This window comes from Chionomys nivalis, chromosome 19 (assembly GCF_950005125.1).
Source record: "Chionomys nivalis chromosome 19, mChiNiv1.1, whole genome shotgun sequence".
NCBI classification, from domain to species: Eukaryota; Metazoa; Chordata; class Mammalia; order Rodentia; family Cricetidae; genus Chionomys; species Chionomys nivalis.
In genome coordinates, this window is record NC_080104.1 from 3,243,692 (window position 1) to 3,267,773 (window position 24,082).

The following is a 24,082-nucleotide window of genomic DNA, read 5'->3' on the forward strand; positions in this document are numbered from 1 at the left end:
GGTTTTTGTTTTTGTTTTCAAGACAGGGTTTCTTTGTAGCTTTGGAGTCTGTCCTGGAACTCATTCTGTAGACCAGGCTGACCTTGAAATCACAGAGATCGGCCTTGCCTCTGCCTCCGCCTCCCAAGTGCTGGGGTTTAAAAGCGTGCACCACCACTGCCTGGCACAGCAGCTCTTACAAGGAAAACATTTCATTGGGGTGGCTCACTTACAGTTCTCAGAGGTTTAGTCCATTATCATCATGGCGGCATGAAGGTAGACATGGTGCTGGAGGAGTAGCTTAGAGTCCTGCATCTTGCAGGCCACAGGAAGTTAACTGAGACACTGGGGGGGCGGGGGGCGGGGGTCCTGAGCATGGAAAACCTCAAAGCCCACCCCTACAGTGACACATTCCTCCAAGGCCACACCCACTCCAACAGAAGTGCCACCCCTGTGAGTATATCGAGGACAAATAAGACACCCAAACAGCAGACAGTCTAACACAGCTGAGGCCCATCTTCGCCTTTCTCAAGGTGGAAGGAGAGGAACGACTCCCTCAAAGTTGTCCTCCGCCCTCCCCCAGTGCCACGGCTTGCGCATATTCACAGAAATAAAACACAATTTAAAAGTAAACATAGCCCGACAATGACAAAGTTCAATCAGTAAGTGGGCTGTCCCTTAACATCGCTCCTCATCCCAAGCCTCCTGGGCATCACGACCTCCCCACCCAGAAGCCCAAGCAGCAACCCTGCCCCATAACCGAAGCGGGGTTTGCTCCTGTCTACAGGTGAAGAACTCGGAGGGGAGTCCTCGGCCAAGAAAACCAACCGAACGGAGAAGCAGAGAAGCGCGGGTTGGGTCCTCAGCCAAAAGCTCGGTTGCGTCTGTTATTGACACTCCGTCCACTCTCCACGAACGCACTGAGGCGAAGAAGTCCTCGGAGCGACCCTCCAAGTTGGCAAGGGAGCCTCCAGGGGACCGAATACCAAGATGCCGGCCCTGGAGGGGCCGCGGCGGCGGGAGGGGAGTCGTCGGGCCCCTCCCCACGGGGGAGACAGCCTGGTACCAGCTCTTTCCTTCCCCACCTCTCCTCCGGCAGGGCCCTCACATCAGTGCGCCGAGGACCCAGCCGGGGCCCGCCGTCCCCCACGACCAAGTCCAGCGGACTCCTAGGGGGCCTGAGGCTGCGGCCGAGACCCCAACTCCGGGATGTGGGGAGACAGGGGTCACCGGGGCAGGAGCCGGGCGCCGAGGACCCCAGAGGGGCGGGGCCCGGGGGAGAGACCACGTCGGGGGACCTCGGCTTCCAGGACTCGGGTCGCCACCCCAGTGCCAGCCGAGCGCCGAGTGCCGCGGCGGCCCCGGTCCCCGCCACTCGCGGCGGGGCAGTCCCACTCCCCTCACCTGGCTCTGCTGCTCTGCCTGTTCCGAGGATGCCATCTTTCTGAGACCTGACTAATCGACCGCCGCTGGCCCGAGTGTCTCTCGAGAGCGCTCGCTCTGGCTCTTCAGGCAAGACCAAAGTAGAAGGACCTGAGCCTGTCGATGTGGGCGTGCTCCTGGCAGAAAGGGATGAGCCCGGTGTCAGGGGTTACCTTGCAGTTTACAGGAAAGCCCATGGTCCCCGTTCTCGATTTCTAATAGGATATCTTTTCTTGTGGTTTTACATTGTTCTTATGTTGACTTTGGGGTTTAGTCACGTTTGCCTTCAACTCCTTCCCCTCACTCTCCCCATATGGCCCACCAGGTTCCCCTTCTTTTTAAAAATAAATTGATTTACATGTTTGGACATTTAAAGGGGATTTTCATTTGTTTCTGTTTTCTAGACAAGGCCTCATGTAGTTCAAAATAGCCTCAAACTTCCTGTGTAGCCCAGGATGGACTCCTGATCTTCCTGCCTCCACCTCCCGATGCTGAGATTACAGGTGTGTACCACACACATTTTAATTCTTTTTTTTAAGAATTAATTTATTCATTATGTATACAGTATTCTACAGGCCAGAAGAGGGCCCCAGATCTTACTACAGATGGTTGTGAGCCACCATATAGTTGCAGGGAATTGAACTCAGGACCTCTGGAAGAGCAGGCAGTACTCTTAACCGCTGAGCCATCTCTCCAGCCCCCACATTTTATTTTTTTCATTTTTTATTTTTATTTATTTATTTATTTATTTATTTATTTGGTTTTTCGAGACAGGGTTTCTCTGTGGTTTTGGAGCCTGTCCGGGAACTAGCTCTTGTAGACCAGGCTGGTCTCGAACTCACAGAGATCCACCTGCCTCTGCCTCCCGAGTGCTGGGATTAAAGGGATTTTTTCTTCACATTTTAATTCTTGAATTAAAACCCTCCCTATTCTCAGAGCACTGTGGTCACATTTGTTGACTATTTAGTAAACACATGAAAATGGAAATTAAAGTTTTAGCTACTTGGTACACTATTAATCCTTGAGTACCTACCATTTCTCAGAAGTGTTCACAGGTACTAGAAATAAAAAGAGCCCATACTCAGCAACTCTGTTGAGAAACCCAAGTATATACTAATATGCGATGCTCTCTCAGACCGTCTCTCCTAATGCCTGTAGTTAATCTACATTGCAACTGATTCTTCAGATGGGATTTGTAGCTCAGTTAGTAGTATGCACTAAAAAACTGGATTCTAGCACCTTACATACCTGTCTGGTGGTCCACACCTGTGATCACAGCATTTGGGAGGCTGAGGCAGGAGAATCAGGTTCAAGGATATTCTGGGTTTTTTTTGTTGTTGTTGTTGTTTGTTTGTTTGTTTGGTTTTTTGAGACAGGGTTTCTCTGTGGTTTTGGAGCCTGTCCTGGAACTAGCTCTTGTAGACGAGGCTGGTCTCAAACTCACAGAGATCCACCTGCCTCTGCCTCCCGAGTGCTGGGATTAAAGGCGTGCGCCACCACGTCTGGCTGGTTCAAGGATAGTCTGAGTTCAAGGCCAACCTAGGCTACCTGACACTGTTTAAAAAAGGAAAGAAAGAAAAAAGGATGACAATGACAAAGGATCAGCAAGTGGCAATTGATGTCCAAGGTGTCAGCCACCAGGCAACTCTCTGATGGTTGAATCTCATTTAGGCAAGGTCATGGGACTACAGACCCCAGAATGTCTCCGGGTCCCAGAAAAATCACACCCTAACTTGGTCTCACCTCTGAAAGATAATTGGTCAACAAGGCTTCCCCGTCATAGGAATGCATGTGGGTTCCTGGGATGGTTTGTTTTTCACCTGTAGTGCATAAAATGTTTAGTCATGTAAGGGATATGAAAAACATGATTTTTTTTACTGTTTGTTTTGCATTCTTTGCAATCATTCATTCTAAAAATAGAATGTAACCACATTGTAATTCTTACATTGCCTGAAAAAACTTCATTGGGATGTATAAGCTGTAGGAAAAATGTATACAGTAGAAAGAACACAGAAAGTGAAAGAACACAAAGAACATGAGAAGAGCAGAGACTAAAGGAGCAAGCCATCAAGAAAGTGCGCATTTCCTCTCCTAGACCCCCCAGATAGAAAAGGCTAGTTTATGTCAGTTCTGTGTGGATTCCTCTCGAAGCCCTGTGCTGCGGCTGGAGGCTGACCCCTCAGACAGCAGTCATCCATAACCCATCGAATGACTAAAAATCACCCACCCCATTCTTGGAAATGTGGCCACTGAGTTCTCTAGACTGCTTCCTGTTGTTTGTGGGCAAAGGCATCTTTAGAAAATCCTGAGAACATTGAGATAAAGGTCAAGTCCTGGGAAAACCAGTTGTAACTTTGTTGCCAAGTCTCAGAACTGTTCCCATACCCAGGGATCTGCATACAGGTCACATGTCACATACTTTCTTCTTGGTTCATTTCTTATGTCGGTAGTCAAGGTTTTCAGGGGATCTCCCCCAATCAAAACTGATCTCTATCAACCTTGAAAGAATCCACAGCCTTTATGTTTCCTGTGAAATCAAAAGACTAACCTCTTCCCCAACTCAAAACAATTTTTGAATTCCATTTTAAAGTTAAGGCATCCCTAAAATATGTAGGCTGGTTTAATTCAGCAATCCTTTTTACAATCCCATGTCTCTCAGCAACTGCTGTTCACTGATTAGCAATCAAAAGATTCCAAGCCAACACAGCTCCATACAGGACCCAGACTCCCTGTGTATTTCCCATCTTTATATGGCATTTTTCTTTTTATATTACTCTACAGACTTTATTATTTGAAAACTACTTTTTTCTATGGCTGTCTATACCCATTTTTTATTTCTCAGCCTATGCACATTTTAAAAGCACTGTAATCTGTTTAGAGAGGGTTTTTTTTCATCTAGACCTGTCTTTCCTGCATATCTCTAGCCTTTTTTTTTCTTGGTTTAGGTTTGGTTTGGTTTTTCGAGACAGAGTTTCTCTGTGGTTTTGGAGCCTGTCCTGGAACTAGCTCTTGTAGACCAGGCTGGTCTCGAACTCACAGAGATCCGCCTGCCTCTGCCTCCCAAGTGCTGGGATTAAAGGCATGCACCACCACCGCCCGGCTATCTCTAGCCTTTTCTGATCCCATGAGCCAAACCTTAAATGCACTGCATGGATTTGCAAAGTCAACAAAGTCTGTCACACCACTTGAGGCAGGACCAAGGCCTTCCTCCCTGTACCTAGGGAATGGGTTCCAAAAAGCCAGTTCATGAACTAGGGATAAATACTGGTTCCACTGTGAGTGGCCCCACAAACTGCCCAAGCCACACATCTGTTCCCCACATATAGAGGGTCTAGTTTGGTTCTATGCAGGTTCCCCAGCTGACAGTCTGGGAGTCAGTGAGCTCCCATTAGCTCTAGTCAGCTGTTTCTGTGGGTTTCCCCATTATGGTCTTGACCCATGCTTATATTATTGCTCTTCCCTCTCTATGACTTGGCCCAGTGTTTAGTAGCTGTGGATCACTGCATCTGCTGCCATCAGTTACTGGATAAAGAATCTACGATGACAATTAAGTTAGTCATCAATCTGATTATAGGGAGAGGGCATAGATTTTTTTAAGATTTATTTATCATAGCTGGGCGGTGGTGGCACACGCCTTTAATCCCAGCACTCAGGAGTCAGAGGCAGGTGGATCTCTGTGAGATCGAGGCCAGCCTGGTCTACAAGAGCTAGTTCAGGCTCCAAAGCTACAGAGAAACCCTGTCTCGAAAAACCAAAAAAAAAAAAAAAAGAAAAGAAAAGATTTATTTATCATGTATAGTGTTCTGCTTATATGTATGCCTACAGACCAGAAGAGGGCACCAGATCTCATTATAGATGGTTGTGAGCCACCATGTGGTTGTGGGAACTGAACTCAGAACCTCTGGAAGAGCAGCCAGTCCTCTTAACCCCTGAGCCATCTCTCCAGCCCCACATCTTTACATAGTTAAAGTAATATTCCACAATGAAAAACAAGCTTGTATTAGAGGCAGGAGGAATGTGTTGCCAAGCTGAGTCTGAACATTTCAAATATCTCTGTAATTTACATTTTTCCTTTATTTTCTGATTTTCGATCTCATCATTCTGTCTTTCCAGAGGACAAATTTTCTTAATTTCCACTTCTATTTATTTTCAATTCTATAATCATGCACCACTTCGATGAACAGGACAGAAAAGGTTGGGTTTATAGCCAGAAAAAGTGCGGAAAAGAAAGGAAGAGGATTCATCACGTCAAAGTTGCAGGCCTTGCGAATCAAAGACAAGGAGATAAAACAATAGGAAAGTAACTGGTGAGGCAACATCAGGCCGTGTCAGGTTGCCTTGTGTAAGAATTAAGGCAGAGGGAACTCCATGATCTTGCCAAGCAGAGAGAGCCTTTTTGAGAAATCTCCCTCTAATCTTGGTTTCTGGGAGGTTCAGATAAACCTCCACATCGCAATTCAGTAATGTGGAATCTTAGCATAATTGTATCCTCCCTCCCATACTAGAGATCAGACTTTTGGTCTTGTTCAGGCTAGGCAAGTATTCTAGAATTGAGCCGCTCCGAGTCTGTATTTTGATTTTTAGGCCCTTTTGTTGGGGTCTAAAGCAACAACCTAGTCTACAGCAACGCTCTCCTGATACTGCTGTTTAGCAAACTTTTTCTATGTGCGTTGGTGTTTTGCCTGCGAGTATGTCTGTGTGAGGGTGTCAGATCTTGGAGTCACAGACAGTTGTGAGCTGCCATGTGGGTGCTGGGAATTGAACCCAGGTCCTTTGGAAGAGCAGCCAGTGCTTTTAATCACTGAGCCATCTCTACAGCCCTTAGCAACCTTTTTTATGTAGTTAAGGATAGATGGCTGGTAGATGGCTTATCAGTTAAGAGCTCTGGCTTCTCTTGCAGAGAACCCCGGGTTTGATCCCCAGCACCCACCTGGTGGCTCACAACCTTCCAGAACTCCAGGTGCAGGGCATCTGCTGTGTCTTCTCTGGCCTCGGCCAGCGCCAGACAAGTGTGATACATGCAAGTACATGCAAGTAAAACATTCATATAGATAAATATTTTAGTATTTATCTTATTTAAATATTTATAAATAAATATTTTAACTTCTTTTCTCTAAAGTGACTTCATTTCCCTTTTGGCAAGATTGAAAATTAATGTTCTATATTTAAATCTGACTTCCTTCAAAATAGCCTGAAGGTCGGGGTGTCTTCCAGATACAGGTGGGACAGAAAGACCAGGAAAGCTCAGGGGACACACATTCCTCCAAATCTGGATTGCATTTCTTGACATTGACAATCAAAATCCTCCACCCAAATAACAAAATCCACTATTAAATGTTCCTGTATGGTGACAATTATCCCATTTCTGAGCAGTGTCTGTTGAAGCAAGGACTGACCCTTTTAGCAGGTTTACTCTGGGCCACGAACCAGCTCCCAAATCATGACGCAGAAAAAAAAAAAAAAAGCCGGGCGGCGCACGCCTTTAATCCCAGTACTCGGGAGGCAGAGTCAGGTGGATCTCTGTGAGTTCGAGGCCAGCCTGGTCTACAAGAGCTAGTTCCAGGGCAGGAACCAAAAACTACGGAGAAACCCTGTCTCGAAAAATCAAAAAAACAAAACAAAACAAAACAAAAAAAATCAAATCATGATGCAGAGACTTATTATTAATTACAAATGCACGACCTTAGTTTAGGCTTGTCCCACTAGCTCTTATAACTTATTTTAACCTGTTTCTCTTCATCCACCTTTTGCCTTAGGGCTTTTACCTTTCATTCTATATGTTCTACTTTCCTGCTTCTTCCGTGTCTGTCTGTCTGGCTGCTGCCTAGCTGGCCTCAGGCATCTCCCTCTGTTTCTCCCTTGTTCCCTCTCTCCTATTGAGTCTAGATTCCTCCTCCTCCTCCTCCTCCTCCTCCTCCTCCTCCTCCTCCTCCTCCTCCTCCTCTCTGCTTGCCTACTGTCTAGCTATTGGCTGTTCAGCTTTTTATTAGACCAGTCAGGTACCTTAAGCAGGCAAAGCAACACATCTTTATACTGTTAGACAAACGCAGCCTAAGCAAATGTAACATCGCTTTACACAGTTAAAGTGGTAGTCCACAACAGACCCTCCCGTGTAATGAATCAAACTTTGCAACCTCGACTTGAACTTTGTAAACATTCTTCTCCCATCTGTAAGCCTGAACAGTGAACTTCATAAACTGCCTCAAAGAAGAAGCCAGGCACAGGCTTGCAGTCCCGGCACTTAGGGGGTTCAAGGTGATCATCCTCAACTACATAGTAAGTTTGAGGCCAGCCTAGACTACATGAGACCATCCTTTAGAGAGAGAGAGAGGGAGAGAGAGAGAGAGAGAGAGAGAGAGAGAGAGAGAGAGAGAAAGAATGAGAGAATGAGAGAGAGAGAGAGAGAATGAGAGAGAGAGAGAAAGAATGAGAGAATGAGAGAGAGAGAGAGAGAGAGAGAGAGAGAGAGAGAGAGAGAATGAGAGAGAGACCGAGACCATAAGGAGGGGCTGGGAGATGTTTCAGAGCACAATCACTGTATGCTGTGGGAACTCCTTAAGCCAATAGTCTTTAAGATACCGGCCCACTTTGGGCATGATCTCATGTACTAGAAGTGCAGATGAAAAGCGTGCACTGCCCCCTTTTCTGCTGAATTCGGTTCCAGTTTCCTCGGCACACAGAGGGCTGTGGATCGCTACCCTTGCTGTGAGTTTATTTCCGAATAAATAAACCTTTGTTATAGTCCATTCCTGGCTATTGTGGAACTCTTTGATGCTACTACAATTTGGCGCTTTTTGTCTGCACTTATAGTACATGAAACCATGCCCTAAGTGGGCCAGTATCTTAAAGACTAGTGGCTGAAGGAATTCCCACAACAACTGTGCAAATATGAGCAACTGATTCTGCCTGTTTGTTAGGAGGATCCTGGGGTCCTGCTGGCCTGCAGGTCCAGCCTATCAGTGAGTGTTGTATGGAGGCTACTTGTTGATTCCAGCTAGCTTAGGCCAGAAATAATCACATAGAAACTATTAATTAAATCACTGCTTGGTCCATTAGCTCTAGCCATTTTTTTTTTTTTTTTTGATTTTCAAGACAGTGTTTCTCCATAGCTTTTGATTCCTGTCCTGGAACTAGCTGGAACTAGACCAGGCTGGCCTCGAGCTCACAGAGATCCACCTGCCCCTGCCTCCCGAGTGCTGGGATTAAAGGCGTGTGCCACCACCACCCGGCCTAGCTCTAGCTTTTTATTGACTAACTCTTATATTAATTTAACCCATTTCTATTGATCTGTGTATTGCCATGTGGCTGTGGCTAACCGGGTAAAGTTCCCAGCATCTATCTCTGGTGGCTCCAAGGCTTCTCTCTGACTCTGCTCTTCTTTTTCCCAGCATTCAGCCTAGCTTTCTCTGCCTACCTAAGTTCTGCCTTGCTATAGGTCCAAAGCAGTTTCTTTATTCATTAATGGTAATCACAGCACACAGAGGGGACTCCCACATCATCAAGTGAGCTGGAAGTTCAGTGAAAACCCATATTGCAAACTATAAAGTAGAAAGTAATAAAGCCATGATCCTCAATCTTCCTAATGCTTTGACCCTTTAATACAGCTCCTCAAGTTGTGACCCTCAACCATAAAATTATTTCATTGTAGCCAGGCAGTAGTGGCACACATGTTTAATACTGGCACTCAAGAGGCAGAGATGGCCAGATCTCTGTGAGTTTGAGGCCAGCCTGGTCTACCAAGCAGGTTCCAGGACAGGTTCCAAAGCTACAGAGAAATCCTGTCCTGAAAAAATAAAACAAAACAAAAACGATATGCCGTTTCTACTCCATAACTGTAATTTATTTTGTTACTGTTATGGACTGTAATGTAAATAACTGATATGCAGGCTATCTGACATGTGACCCCTGTGGAAATGTCATTGTTCAACCCCCCCAAAGGTGTCTCCACCCACATTTGAGAACCTCTGTAATGAAGGCAGGGTTTGCCTGTAATCCCAGAGAGGGCGAGATGGGTGGGAGACAGGTAGCCCCCTGGGCATGCTTGTCAATGTTCAAGTGAGAGACTCTATCCCAAATAAAGGTTAGAAATAGCCTGAAGCTAACACTGGAAGTTATTCTCTAAATTCCAGGCTGGCATATTGCACAAACTTGCAGCACCACCCACCCCCCCACACACACACACACAGACACACAGACATACACACACACACAGTCTTATAGCTTCGTTTACAAAAGGAGTTTGTGGGGGCAGTTTTCAAGATATGGCTTCTTTGTATAGCCTTGGCTGTCCTAGAACTAGCTCTATAGATCAGGCTGGCCTCGAACTCACAGAGACCCACCTGCCTCCACCTCCTGAATGTGTGCACCATCACCATCCAGCCAGAAAATGGTTTTTTTTGTATTCATTTAAACACTGACTGGCCCATTAGCTCTAGCTTCTTAATGGCTAATTCTTACATCTTGATTACCCATTTCTATTAATGTGTGTAGCACCCCAAGGTGCATTTACCGGGAAGATTCTAACCTACGGTCCATCCTGGGTCGGAGCTTCATCACGTCTGCCCCAGAGAGGAGAGCTATCGAGTCTGAGCTCACTTCTTCTTCCTCCCAGCATTCTGTTCTGTTTACTCCACCTACCTAATTTTCTGTCCTATCAGGGCCAAGGCAGTTTCTTTGTTTAACCAATGACCTTCCTCCATCATTTCCCCTTTTTCTGTTTAAATTCCGGGCGGTGTGGCGCATGCCTTTAATCCCAGCACTCGGGAGGCAGAGGCAGGCGGATCTCTGAGTTCAAGGCCAGCCTGGTCTACAAAGGGAGTTCCAGGACAGGCTCCAAAGCTACAGAGAAACCCTGTCTCGAAAAACCAAAAAAAAAACAAAAAACAAACAAACAAAAAAAACCCTTTTTCTGTTTAAACAAAAAGGAAGGAAGGCTTTAACTTTAACATCCGAATGGCCAATAGCTAGGCAGGAGGTATAGGCGGGACTTCTGGGTCAAGAGTGGAAGGGGCGATAATGGAGGCATGCAGGAGACACCAACGAGACACAGAACAACTCTGACACACAGAATGCGAGAGAGGTTGTGTTTTGTTTGCACAGTGTTTCCCTCAAAGTGAACAAAGATCAGATCTGACCAGCGGAGACCTCCGAGGATCTTGGCTGCAGACGTGAGGGAGGAAGACAGGAAAGACCACAGGACAGATGACATGTACGCTGATTCCTTGACATGGGAATAGCTCTGAGATTGTATGAGACATCGTAGTCTTTCCATGGCGTGGATAGAGGTTGGTTATACAGTTCAGAGAGACTGTTCATAAGGTTGGCAGATGCCTTTTACCTGCTAGAACATAGAGCAGAGAATCATCTTTAGCTGACTGTGCTTACGGCACATTCTGGTTCTTGTGTTAATGCTGATATGTATGCTACCTTTAAAAGTCTATGTTTTCAGAAAAAAATGATCAGACACCAATGAAGTCAAGTAGCCCAGCTGATCCAGTCTCTCAGAACTTCCTCAAAATTCTGCATCCAGAACAACTTCAAAGCTGCTAAACTAAGATGGTCCAATCTCACAGACTACTCCAGCCAGGACTTTCCCTGCACTTTCCCATCACACAGAAACTATACAAAAAATAATATAGCTAGCTCTCTCAGGACTTGACCATTATCCCAATTTTATCAGGATCCCCTATAGGTACCATCACCCCAGACAACAGGAAGCAGTCTAGAAAACCTAACATCTGCATCCCCAAAAGGTGGGGTGAATGGTTTTTGGTCTTTTGGAAGGTTAAAGATGTTTATCATCATTTAGGGGAATTGGTTACAAATTGTTGTTGATCATAGTCAAGAAAATAAATTGACCAAAAGAGATTATATTCATGGATCTCATTTTGAAAATAAAAAGGGGGATATAGGAATGATAGGATAAAAGGGTAAATTATTGAATCAACTTTTAAAGTAAAAAAAAGCAACTACTAGTCTTAAGTAGTTTATATTGGTAAGGATTTTTGTATACTGATACAAATTTAAAGTTATTTTTATTTTAATATACTGTATATATGTTCCTACTCTTGTTTAAGGTATTGTACCTATGCAGCTCATTTTAAAATGCAATGTAAAGCTCTAGTCCTTAAATGCTATTATTACAAATTGTTTAGGACAATTAAGAAAATGTAGGCTAGTAGTTAGTCATCTATAACAGTCAAACTTGTAGCCATGTTAGGTATGTTTTCCAGGTCAAACAGGTATTTTTGGTAGATGGTCTTCAAATACTTCAGAGACCTACAGGATATGGCATTTAAGATGTTTTTAATAGGGCTGGAGAGATGGCTCAGCGGTTAAGAGCATTGCCTGCTCTTCCAAAGGTCCTGAGTTCAATTCCCAGCAACCACATGGTGGCTCACAACCATCTGTAATGAGATCTGGTGCCCTCTTCTGGCATGCAGGCAGATATTACATAATAAATAAAAAAAATTAAAAAAAAAAGATGTTTTTAATAGCATAAAACTTTTCGTGATAGTGAGACACATCTGCTCCTGGCAGCACCATTTTACTCTAAAAAATGATGACAGACATTGAAGAGTTTGCTTTCATTGGAGTAAAGCTAGCCATTTGGGCAAGAAACTGCCCTTGCCTTGACTGCTGACAGTGTACTGTCCAAATTGGACTAGCAGGACACAAAAGAGTGACTGCTGAACTTTGTCAAGACACAGTAGGACAGTCCTCCAAAATTCCTGCTTCACAGAAAAGTCTGTCGAATATTCTAAGCCTGTAGGCTGAAGACGTAATGCCCCAACACTGTAGGGGAAACTTTGCTGATTGTCCAGGAAGTCAGCTGCTCTATCATTTCTACAATTTTAGAAGTTGCTTGCTCTGCACTTCCTGTTTACTCAGGTAATATTATATCCGTCTCGGGTCTCTGATGGGGTTGAAGATGAGACAGTTAAAGTTATGATTTTGTTACCAAATTCAGAAAAGACACTCATATAAGAGATGTCAAGCTTATAAAGGTTGAGAGACATATAAACCTAAGTTGTTTATCTACGAAAACATTTTAAGGTCTAAAAGGTAAAAGGATATTTTCAAAGTGGCAATATAAATTATAATAAAAAATGATTTAGGGCTGGGTGATAGTGGCACACACCTTTAATCCCAGCACTCAGGAGGCAGAGGCAGATGGATCTCTGTGAGTTTGAGGCCAGCCTGGTCTACAGAGTGAGTTCCAGGACAGGCTCCAAGGCTCCAAAGCTCCAAAGCTCCAAAGCTCCAGAGAAACCCTGCCTTGAAAAACCAATTAAAAAAAAAAACAACTTAGGTGTAAAATCTTGGATTTATCAAGATAGAATACATAATAAAATAATCTTTCCAAATTTGCCAAATAGTTTTACTGTATTGCAAATTTGCCAAATAGTTTTACTGTATTAGAGTTAAAATCTTTCCTTTTTATTTAGAAAAAAGGGAGAAATGTTGAGGATATTTGCACACTGTGTGAAGACGTACTGCTGTGATTGGTGTAATAAGAAACTGACCAGCCAATAGCTAGGCAGGAGGTAGAGGCAGGACTTCTGGACAGAGAGAGGAAGAGGAGGCAATCAAGGAACGCAGGAGACACCATTGAAATGCAGAACAAGTTGAACACACTGAACACGAGAGCAGCAGAAGCCATGTGGTAGAATGTAGATTTATAAAAATATGGGCTAATGTAAGTTATAAGAGCTGGTGCAACAAGCCCGAGCCAAGGACCGAGCTCTCATAATTAACAGAGTCTTTGCCATCATTTGTCGGCTGGCGGCACATCCAAGAGACGCTGCCAAGAATGAGACCGAGGGATATACCCAGATGTAGAAGATGACGATAAAAAGACACCTAGCAACGGAGGCCAATGACCAGTAGACAAATGGTGCCTCCCTCAGTCACAGGCAGCATGTAGCATGTGAGAACAGAGGTGCCCTCTTTCTCATTGCCATGAGCTGTAAGGTGGTCGGGACTCTGCACCTCTGGGCACTAGTTCAGTAGAAAATGTCTGTCCAACAGGACCCGGCTAGACATGTGGCCCAGAGTTGCCCTGTGGTCACATCCACAGGACCACGATTGGACATATGGCCTAGTGCTGCACTATGGCCCATCAACAGGACCAGGCTAGGCATGTGCCCCAGTGCTGTGGTCACATTGAGACTCCATAATTAACTCGACCATGGCCATTGTAGAGCAGAGATTGCTGTGCTGATCTTGAACCCATAGTTATGGCAATAAAATTATGCAAAACAATACACCGATAGCCTGATACATGGTAAGGGATGGAACTGCAGCCCTCCAAGATTCCACCTACCATTCCTGATCCTGCCCCTCAGCTGCAACACACAGGAAGTGGAAGGTTCACTGAGGATGGCACTCCACTGACATGGCTTTTGTCAGCTGTACCCTGAGCTGGTGTCTTATGGAGGTGAACAAATGTTCTGTATATCTCCCTAGGAAAATCCACACAGCAAATCAGAGCCTGACTATAGACACAATAGAGCCAAGGAATAGTGTTGGACAAGCTGCTGCATTGCCTGTTATGGGAAACAAGAGGCATCTGCAACCGCGGCCGAACCATCTAAGGTTGGAGCATGTGCAGGAGAATCTCAGTGTGACTGTTCTTGTCTTGTATAGCTGGAGGTCCTGAAAACACACTCAACTGGAGCATACTGGGGACAGGACTGGAAGCAGGCCACAGTAGTGCCCATCACCTGGCTACTTGCTGGAGATGGAGGGCCACACAATGCCCACGAGCCATAAGTAACTAATAAACTTCCTGGTAAGTTGGACTTAGAGGATCCTAATTAGTGTCCTAGCTGGGGACAATGGATGTTTTTGTGTGTTCCAGGAGTAATGAAACATGAGAATGCCAACAGCAAAGCTATTCCCAGCAGTCCCAAACTGAAATAGTCAGGGTATGAATCAATCATGGTCTATGCAAAACACATACATAGCAACAGGCAATGGACACAGGAGAGCGTGGGCCCACACAACAGGATTCCACTTACAGGAAGGCCAAGCAACAAATGCTGTAAATGTTGTCAAAGGGGGACAGGGACAGACTGGGTTGTAGGTGGTAGAGGGTGCCTGACACAGTCAGTCACTCTGGGTCACAGCACAGACTTCTCTGCTCTCTTCATGACTTCCCTCTCAAGCTTCAAAGATCGGGGTTACCCATGCTTTGGTCTTTTTCTCAAAACCTTGGTGTCTTAGTGCCCTGCAGTGGTCACCTGTGAGTGGCCATGGCCCATGCCCAGTACCTGACCTGCCTGCAGTGGTCACCTGTGAGTGGCCATGGCCCATGCCCAGCACCTGACCTGCCTGCAGTGGTCGCATCTTGTCAGCATGAGGCAGTGTTTCCAGTAGTGGAGGTCCAGGCCCTCTTCTGTGAAAGACTCATTCCTCTCCCCACAAAAGATGCACAGACTACAATGAATAAGAAAAGGCAGAAGAGAAGGCTTTGCTCTGGCTACCATGACCACTCAACCCCCAATGCATTAGACTCAGAACTCGCTAGGCCCCTCCTGTCCTGAAAGGCCTGGTGCTCTACAGGCAGGCTATTCCCCCTGAGAGCCCCCATGTCACAGACACAGGCAGCGTCACTCACTTATCCAAATAATGGTTATATGTAGGGACATAGCCCCACCCATTGGGGGCGTGTTCGCCTCGGGCTAATGTTTACGGATAAATCTGCCGGGCGTGAGCCCAGCAGCCCTTTTTTGTCTTTTGCTCCGCCGCGGGAACCTGTGGTCCTGTAAGTCTATTTCCTTATTAAAGCTGTATATATCTATATAATCTGTCTACATTCATTTGCTCCGCCACATTTGGCGTCCCAACGTCGGGCTATTTTGCCCCCGACCCGGCACAGGGGGGGCGCAAGCTCCACCTTTCCCGGCTAGTTGCCTGAGCTCAGGAAGGCGATTTACAGCGTGCTCCCTGCTCGCTTTCCCTTCCCCCACTCCAGGCCACTACGGTCGCAGAGCAGCAACCCCCACAGAGCAGTTAATAGCTCCCTGTTTCTTCCAAACCTTCACTGCCTGATTTAAGTGAAGCACCCGCGGTTTTGAAATAAAAGCCACCAACCCCTTTCCTTAACAGGCAGTACAATAATTTTTGTTTTGAGTTAATTGTTTCAGACCGGCTCTGGCTTAGACCACGTGGACTCAGGTGCATTTCTTTAGCCACCACTGGCAGGAAAACTTCATTACAGGTACATAATTTTCTTTTATAAATAAGAAAAATGTCTGAAAACATTACCATTCAAGACTTTAACAGCCTTTTCAGTTGTACCATGTGGGAGATTTTACAAGAAGTGTCTGTCAGCCCACAGATATGGATCTTTCTGGGATTCGTAGTTTTCCTTGGTACTGTATGGTTTGATAATAGAAATATGATAAAGTCTTTACGAGACGAGGTTGAACGCTTAAAAATAATTGAGAATGACAACAATCTTCTCAAAAATCAGTTTGAAGTTCTCCAGACAGAGAACAGATCTTTGTTTAACACAACTCGACAAACTGAAAAACGCTTAAAAACAATTGAGAATGACAACAATCTTCTCAAAAATCAGTTTGAAGTTCTCCAGGCAGAGAACAGATCTTTGTTTAACACAACTCGACAAACTGAAAAAAATTTAGAAGAGGTACAGGCTGATGTTAAGGAGAAATTCATTACTATGGAAGAGGGAACAGCTGATTTGAGTTGTAAGCTTCAGTCCCTTTCAGTAGGAACTGAAATATTAACGGCTGATATTAAGGAGAAATTCATTACTATGGAAGAAGGAACAGCTGATTTGGATCGTAAGCTACAGTCCCTTTCAGTAGGAACAGAAACATTAACTGAGAGAATCAAAACTGCTGAATGTGACAATCGGATTTTGTCTAAAGCTTATGACAGATTGACAGAAAGATTATCTGTACAAGAAGGCACGGTATATGCTATAAAACTTATGTCCAAAGATGAGACATTATCTCTAATGGACAAACTTCATACTTTAGAATCCTCAATGAAGGCTTTAGAACATAATTCTGGACAGGAGATTCAGACATTAAAGAAGGCAATGGTGAATAGAATTGAAATGATTGAGGAATTTCTAAATTCTGAGGAAGAAGAGCAAGAGGTAGAAAAGCGTATTTTAACTAAATCTGTGGGTAAATCCCTCCGGGACAATTCCCACAAAGCTCTACCTACAGTTCTACCTGCCTTTCCAGTTGTAACAACTGAGAAAGTAGTTGGTTCCAGAAACCCTAGGTTCATCAAGGAAGATACATGGGAACCTGTCCGTATGAATGATCTCAAAGAAATTAAACAGGCTGTAATGACTTTTGGAATGAATGCCTCTTTTGTTAAAGAGATGCTAAGGTCTTGGGCCACCACGAACAAGGTCACGCCCTCTGACTGGTTTCAGCTGAGCTCTGCTGTCCTTGAGAGTGGAACGCAATTAAAATGGAAATGCTTATTCAGGCAAGAGGCTAGACTTTTAGAACAGCAAGAAAGAGCAAAGGGAACTGAGATTTCCATAGATCAAATTTTGGGAGAGGGGCTATTTTCTGAGCCTCAGGAACAAGCTAATTTGGATGAAAACATACTCTCCGTGTGTACTACAGCAGCCTTAAGGGCTTGGGACAGGGTGCAAGACCCAGGACAGAGGATGGAATCATTTGTCAGAGTTAAACAGGGTCAGAGAGAACCCTTTAGTGACTTTTTACAAAGAATAACTAAAGCTGTACAAATAGGGATATCTGACCCAGAAGTAAGACGTATAATGATCGAGACTTTGGCTTATGAAAATGCAAATGTGGAATGCAAAAGGATTTTGGGACCTTTAAAGCTCAGATCAGCGCCATTAGAAGAATGGGTCTTGCATACACTAGATGTTGATACATTTGACTATGGCACTGAAGCATGGGTAGAAGAAGCAATTTCCAATGGTAAAAGGAGACATCAGAATACCAAATGTTTTAATTGTGGCAAAATGGGTCATATGAAAAGGAATTGTAGACAACGGATTTTCAGGAATAATAATAATGCATCTTCTAGAAATAACAGAAATAGGAGGACTCAGCCTTCAGGTTTATGTAGAAGATGTGGAAAGGGCAGACACTGGACGAATGAGTGCAGGTCTACAAGAGATAGACAAGGCAACCTGATACAGACGGGAAACGTGAGAGGGGGGGCCTCACAGGACCCCATGGCAAACATGGTTCAGTCATTTCCAGTTACTACAGAGAACGTGACTCGTCAGGACAATTAGAAAGCCCCATGCCTACTGTTACAAGCAATAATGATCAGAAAGATGAGTTCCGTGTGTTTTGGCAAACTTCTATAAATGACCAAAGACCAAAGCTGAGAGTGTGTGTAAATGGCATTTTTATTACTGGCCTGCTGGACACAGGTGCGGATGTAAGTATCATTACCCCAGAATCTTGGCATCCATATTGGCCTCTTCAGAATGTAAATGTTCAGCTCCTGGGAATTGGAACCCTATCTCGAGTAAGGCAGAGCACGAGATGGGTTGAATGTATAGGTCCAGAGGGACAAATAGGAAAATTAAGGCCATATGTAGCCAATATTGCAATGAATTTATGGGGTCGTGACCTATTACAACAATGGAATACCCAAATTAACATCCCTGCTACTTCTAGAGCCTATATTTCTGGGGATAATATTAAAAGATATTACAAACGGAGAAAACCGGCCATTCGGGCTGTACAAGAACAAGCAATTGATGTCCCTTCAGAGATACCAACAGCCTTGCCTTTAAAATGGTTGACTGAGAAACCAATATGGACAAAGCAATGGCCTTTAGCTGAGGAAAAGTTACAGGCTTTAGAACAGTTGGTACAAGAGCAATTAGATGCTGGACATATAGAAGAATCTACCAGCCCTTGGAATTCTCCTGTATTTGTGGTTAAGAAAAAATCAGGTAAATGGAGAATGGTGACAGATCTCAGGGCTATCAACAAGGTTATTCAACCTATGGGCCCTCTGCAATCTGGAATTCCTTTGCCCTCTTTATTGCCAAAAGGATGGCCTCTCATAGTTATTGATTTAAAGGATTGTTTTTTTCACTATACCTTTACAAAAAGAAGATAGAGAAAAATTTGCCTTCACAGTGCCTACTTATAATAATTCTCAACCTTCGAGGAGGTACCACTGGACCGTCCTCCCCCAGGGTATGTTAAATAGCCCCTCCCTGTGCCAATATTTTGTGAATCAACCATTGCAAATAATACGCAAGAAATTTCCCAAATCGATAGTATATCACTACATGGACGACATTTTGTTATCCGATTCAAACATGGATACCTTGAACAGACTGTTTGAAGAAATAAAAATACTTTTACCAAAATGGGGATTGCAAATTGCTCCTGAAAAGATTCAGAAGGGAGATTCTGTTAATTATTTAGGTTATAAAATAGGTTTACAAAAAATTAAGACACAAAAGGCACAAATTCGGAGAGATCGCCTACGGACTCTTAATGACTTTCAAAGACTATTAGGGGACATTTCCAGTCTACGGCCAGCTATTGGGATAACACCTGATCTAATAATTCATTTGAACAAAACCTTGGATGGTGACAAAGATTTAAACAGTCCCAGAGAATTAACAGCTGAAGCAGAAAAGGAACTGACAATGATTGAGGAAAAATTACAACAGGCGCATGTGGACAGGGTAAATCCAGAGCTCGACTGTATTCTCGTCATACTACCATCAAAAATTTCCCCTACAGGAATTTTAATGCAGAGAGATGATATTATCTTGGAATGGATCTTTTTACCACATAAACCAAGTAAGAAACTGAAAACTTATGTAGAAAAAGTCTCTGAGTTAATTATAAAAGGCAAGTTGAGACTTCGTCAACTAGCAGGCATAGACCCAGCAGAAATTATAGTGCCTTTCACTGCTGATGAACTAAAGAAATTATGGGAAGATAATGAACCATGGCAAAGAGCTTGTGCTAATTTCTTGGGAGACATTAATAACAACTATCCAAAAAGCAAGAGGCTTAACTTCATAAAGAGAACTTCTTGGATCCTTCCTCGAATCGTCCGTGATACTCCAATAACTGGAGCCCGTACGTTCTATACTGATGCCAGTAAATCAGGGAAGGCAGGTTACAAATCAGAAGACTTGGGTAAGGTGGAACAAAGTCCTTATGATTCTGTCCAGAAGGCAGAATTATATGCCATTCTTATGGTGCTAAGGGATTTTAAAGAACCTATTAATATAGTTACTGATTCACAATATGCAGAAAGAGTTATTTTACATATTGAAACTGCTGAATTTATACCTGATGATACAGAACTAACCTCTTTGTTTATCCAGGTGCAAGATTTGATTAGGAACAGGCTTTGCCCTATGTACATAACACACATCCGATCCCATACGGGTCTGCCAGGTCCTCTAGCACAAGGTAATGCAGAAATTGATCAATTATTGATTGGTAGTGTGCTACAAGCCTCTGAATTTCATAAAAAACATCATGTTAATAGCAAAGGTTTGAAGAAAGAGTTTTCTATTACATGGCAACAAGCTAGGGAGATTGTAAAGAAATGCCCTACTTGCTCTTTCTATAACCAAACGCCACTGCCTGCAGGGGCTAATCCAAAGGGCACCCAAAGGAATGAAATCTGGCAGATGGATGTGTTCCACTTTGCAGAATTTGGCAAATTAAAATATGTTCATCACACCATTGACACGTATTCAGGCTTTCAGTGGGCAACGGCTTTAAGTTCAGAAAAAGCTGATTCAGTTATCACTCATTTATTAGAAGTCATGGCTATTATGGGTATACCTACACAAATAAAGACAGATAATGGTCCTGCTTATGTCTCTAGAAAAATGAAACGGTTTTTTGATTATTACAATATCAAGCATGTTACAGGTATACCATACAATCCTACAGGTCAAGCAGTCATAGAAAGATCAAATCGAACTATAAAGGATATGTTGAACAAACAGAAAGGGGTGGAAAACACCCCCAGAAATAGGTTACATAATGCTTTGTTAACCTTGAATTTCCTCAACGCTAATGAGAAGGGAACATCGGCTGCAGAAAGACATTGGATAATGGAAAAGTCTACTGAACTAAATCAACCAGTTTATTTCAAGGATGTGCTGACCTCACAATGGAAGCCAGGAGATGTGCTGCGTTGGGGAAGGGGATTTGCTCTTGTCTCCACAGGTGAGGAAAAATTGTGGATTCCAACAAAATTGATAAAGGTTCGTTTTGATGAAGAGAAGCCAGTTGGGAAAGATAAATAACAATTCAATCACATGGATGGCAATCATACTGATGGTAAGTAATACAAATAGGTTGGGGGCAGGGTTCTCTTCTTATCTCCACAGGAAAATACCCATCTTCAAAGAATTTAAGGTACCCCTAATATTTAATTACTGATGGAGGGACTTGTTCTGTAAGTATTAATTTATATATATATATATATATATATATATATATATGTCTTAAACTTTCTTTGCTTTTCCTCATATCTGTGTCTTTCTTTATATGTCAGTATATGTCCTTGTTGTTAATGTTTAAATTTCCCATAACAAGCAACAAATTTTCCTACAGTAATCTTTGAAGTTTCCAGGATGAAGATGGGGCCCCACAACATCAACTCCATCTGGTTTTTATGACGTCATGATTTTTTTTTTAAAAAAAGCGCTAATATTAGACCTGTTTTTTGGTACCAACTACAAGAGACAATTTCGAATGGTGCACATTTTTGACAACACTCTGGTCGGACCTTCTCAAAATGCTCTGAGACTAGTTACAATTTTCTTAGGTCAAAGGTTAATTTGGGAATTTTACCATCATTTGCTTTCACAGGACCCCCTAAGAAGAACGTCGCCCCCATGTCAGCTAGAAGCAATCTTAGAGGACGACGTCCCCTCTCCCAACAGAGTTTGCCCTCAGGGTTGGGGACATCTTTTAGTGGTTGGTTTAGGGTTGAGGGGATGGGGTGATAATTTTTTGAAAAAAAAAAAAAAAAAAAAGAGAGAGAAGAGGAAGAAGAAGGGGGATTAACTGGTTTTTTGGGATGATTGGTATTTGTGAATTACTGTTTATAGAAAATTGTACTGGTACTGTTTCTTGTATACTGATATGTTGAATATTGAATGTGAGTGTTCCTACCTCTATTTTTGTATGAGTATGCTTATAACTTTGTCTATATTGTATTGATACTTCTACCATATTACATTGTACATTTCTACCTCTGATACTATGACATTGTTTACAGTTGAAGATCATTGTCTTCATATATTGCACAGTTGTTTATTCTTTTAGTCTTCAAAGTTAGATAGGTATTGAGAATTATATGTTTGTCATATTTATTTTTAAGTTTATCAGGTCTTTTAGTTACATAGAGATTATATTTAGTATAGATAGTATGATCTTCAGCCTCTTCGAAGAGCTGTAGAAAATGGCCTTTAATCTAACCTAAAATTTCTATGCCAAAGAGACACAATTACTCCTGGCAACACCACTCTACTCCCGAGAGAACGTTGAGCACCAAAGACACTCCACTGGGAGTTTGTCTTCTTGGCAGAACTGGCCTTTGGGTTAAGAAAAGCCCATACCTCAACTTCTGACAAAGATACAGAATATCCCTAAGTGGATGAAACAGGATTGTCTTATCTTGCCAAGACAGGGTAGGATAGTCCTAAGAAAGTTCCTTGCCTTTAATAATGGTATGCCAGTTATGTTAGGCCTTAGCCAAAGTTGGTTGACTCAACATTGCAAACGAGACTTTGGGTGATTGCCCAGGTAGTCAGTTGTCTCTGTCAATTGTTGCACATTTTGGATATCTCTCGATTGTTAAGTAATCTTTATTCCCTTCTCAGATCTTTGACGGAGTTGAAGATTATATAATTGTAGTTACTCTCTATGTTATTTAGACTCCTTGAGATAGAATGTTTAGCAAAAGTTTTGTTCTCAATATTGTTTGTTATATTTATTATTTGTTATTATTGTATATAGTTGTATTTGGTTTGGTTCTATCTTATTTAGACAAAAGGGGGAGATGTAGGGACATAGCCCCACCCATTGGGGGCGTGTTCGCCTCGGGCTAATGTTTACGGATAAATCTGCCGGGCGTGAGCCCAGCAGCCCTTTTTTGTCTTTTGCTCCGCCGCGGGAACCTGTGGTCCTGTAAGTCTATTTCCTTATTAAAGCTGTATATATCTATATAATCTGTCTACATTCATTTGCTCCGCCACAGTTATATGGGATTTCTGGAGCATCTGGTGGGGCAGCTTTCCTTCCTTGAGGGTCTGAGGAGATTAAAAAAGCATAATCTAAGTAATGTTTGGTTGAAATGTTTAAAGTTTCAGCAAAAAATAGTAATTTATGAAACTGCCAGTTTGGTTTCTATAAACCAGTGGTCAGGTGTCCAAGCACAAAGTAAGCTCCAGTTGGGGCTGCAGAATCAAGAGAAGCAGCTTTCTTTCCTTTTCTTCATGTGCTAGGAGCCAAATCGAGGCCTTACACATCCCAGGCAAGCACTGGCACCATGAGCTACAGCTGCAGCCTCAGGTTTGTGGCCAAGGCCTTGCGGCTACGCAGCTTGGAGTAGCTGCAAACTTGCTGCAGTGCTCCGAGTGAGCACGGCCCCCACAGGCTCATGTCTGAACACATGTCCCCAGGTGGCAGAACTGTTTGGGAAGGATTAGGAGGTGTGGCCTGTTGGAGGAGGTGTGTCATTCCCAGTATCTGTCCCTCTCTCTGGTGCCCGTGGATCAGATGTGAGCTCTCAGCTACTGCTCCAGCACCATGCCTGCCTGCCTGCAGTCATGCTCCTGCCAGGGTAGTCATGGCTCAACTTCTGAAACCGCAAGCCCCAAATAAAGTTTTTCTTTTATAAGGTGCCTTAGTTATTGACATCTTATCACAACAAAAAAGTAACTAAGGCATTTGCCATCCTCCTGCCTCATCTGCCATTCACTGGACTCAGATGTCTGGCACCAGGCCTGCTAGAGGAAGCGATTTTATTTTGTTTTGACACAGTCTCACTATGCAGCCCTGGCTGGCTTGAAACTTGTTTTGTAGCCCAGGCTGGCATCAAACCCACAAGAAATTCTCCAGTCTCTGAGGCATGGGATTAAAGGAATGCATAACCATGCTCGGCAAAGGAAGTGAGGTCAATGTTGCGGTGTCTTGTGCTCGGCAAAGGAAGTGAGGTCAGTGTTGTGGTGTCTTGGTTGGAATTCGCTCACCTTGATTTCTGAGCTTCACGCCATCATTCTCATTCTCCTAGGACACAGACAGCAACGGTCAGAGTGAACTGCAGCTGTGAGTTAGTCTACTCAGGACTCACTGTCCTCAAAGTGCATGTCTAGGTTTTGTTTGATATTTCTATCAAAGAATAACAGAATCATGTTTTTCTATTCATTCGTTCAGGACAGTCCTTTCTTCCTTCCTTCCTTCCTTCCTTCCTTCCTTCCTTCCTTCCTTCCTTCCTTCCTTCCTTCCTTCCCGTCTGTCCGTCCGTCCATCCATCTGTCTGTAACAGTCTCATCTGGTCGCAACATTGCAATCCTCCCACCTCAGCCTCTTTAGTGCTGTAATTATAGGCACTGGGCTCCACAAAACTATGAAAGGGTTATCAGCAATCTTTTCAAGCCAAACCTGGTGGTGAACACTTGTGATGTTGGCACTTC

General features: G+C 43.6%; 1 protein-coding gene across 1 annotated transcript in view; it reads right to left on the reverse strand.

Annotated features, from left to right (window-relative positions):
* Positions 1–841: 841 nt before the first annotated feature.
* LOC130861985 (centrosomal protein of 104 kDa-like) overlaps positions 842–24,082 on the reverse strand; it is a 38,049-nt gene continuing 14,808 nt past the window's right edge. Inside the window, 5 exon segments of the mRNA XM_057751353.1 lie at positions 842–1,538; positions 14,728–14,841; positions 15,023–15,043; positions 22,651–22,696; positions 23,639–23,675. Of these exon segments, the coding sequence (XP_057607336.1) occupies positions 842–1,538; positions 14,728–14,841; positions 15,023–15,043; positions 22,651–22,696; positions 23,639–23,675 (915 nt within the window).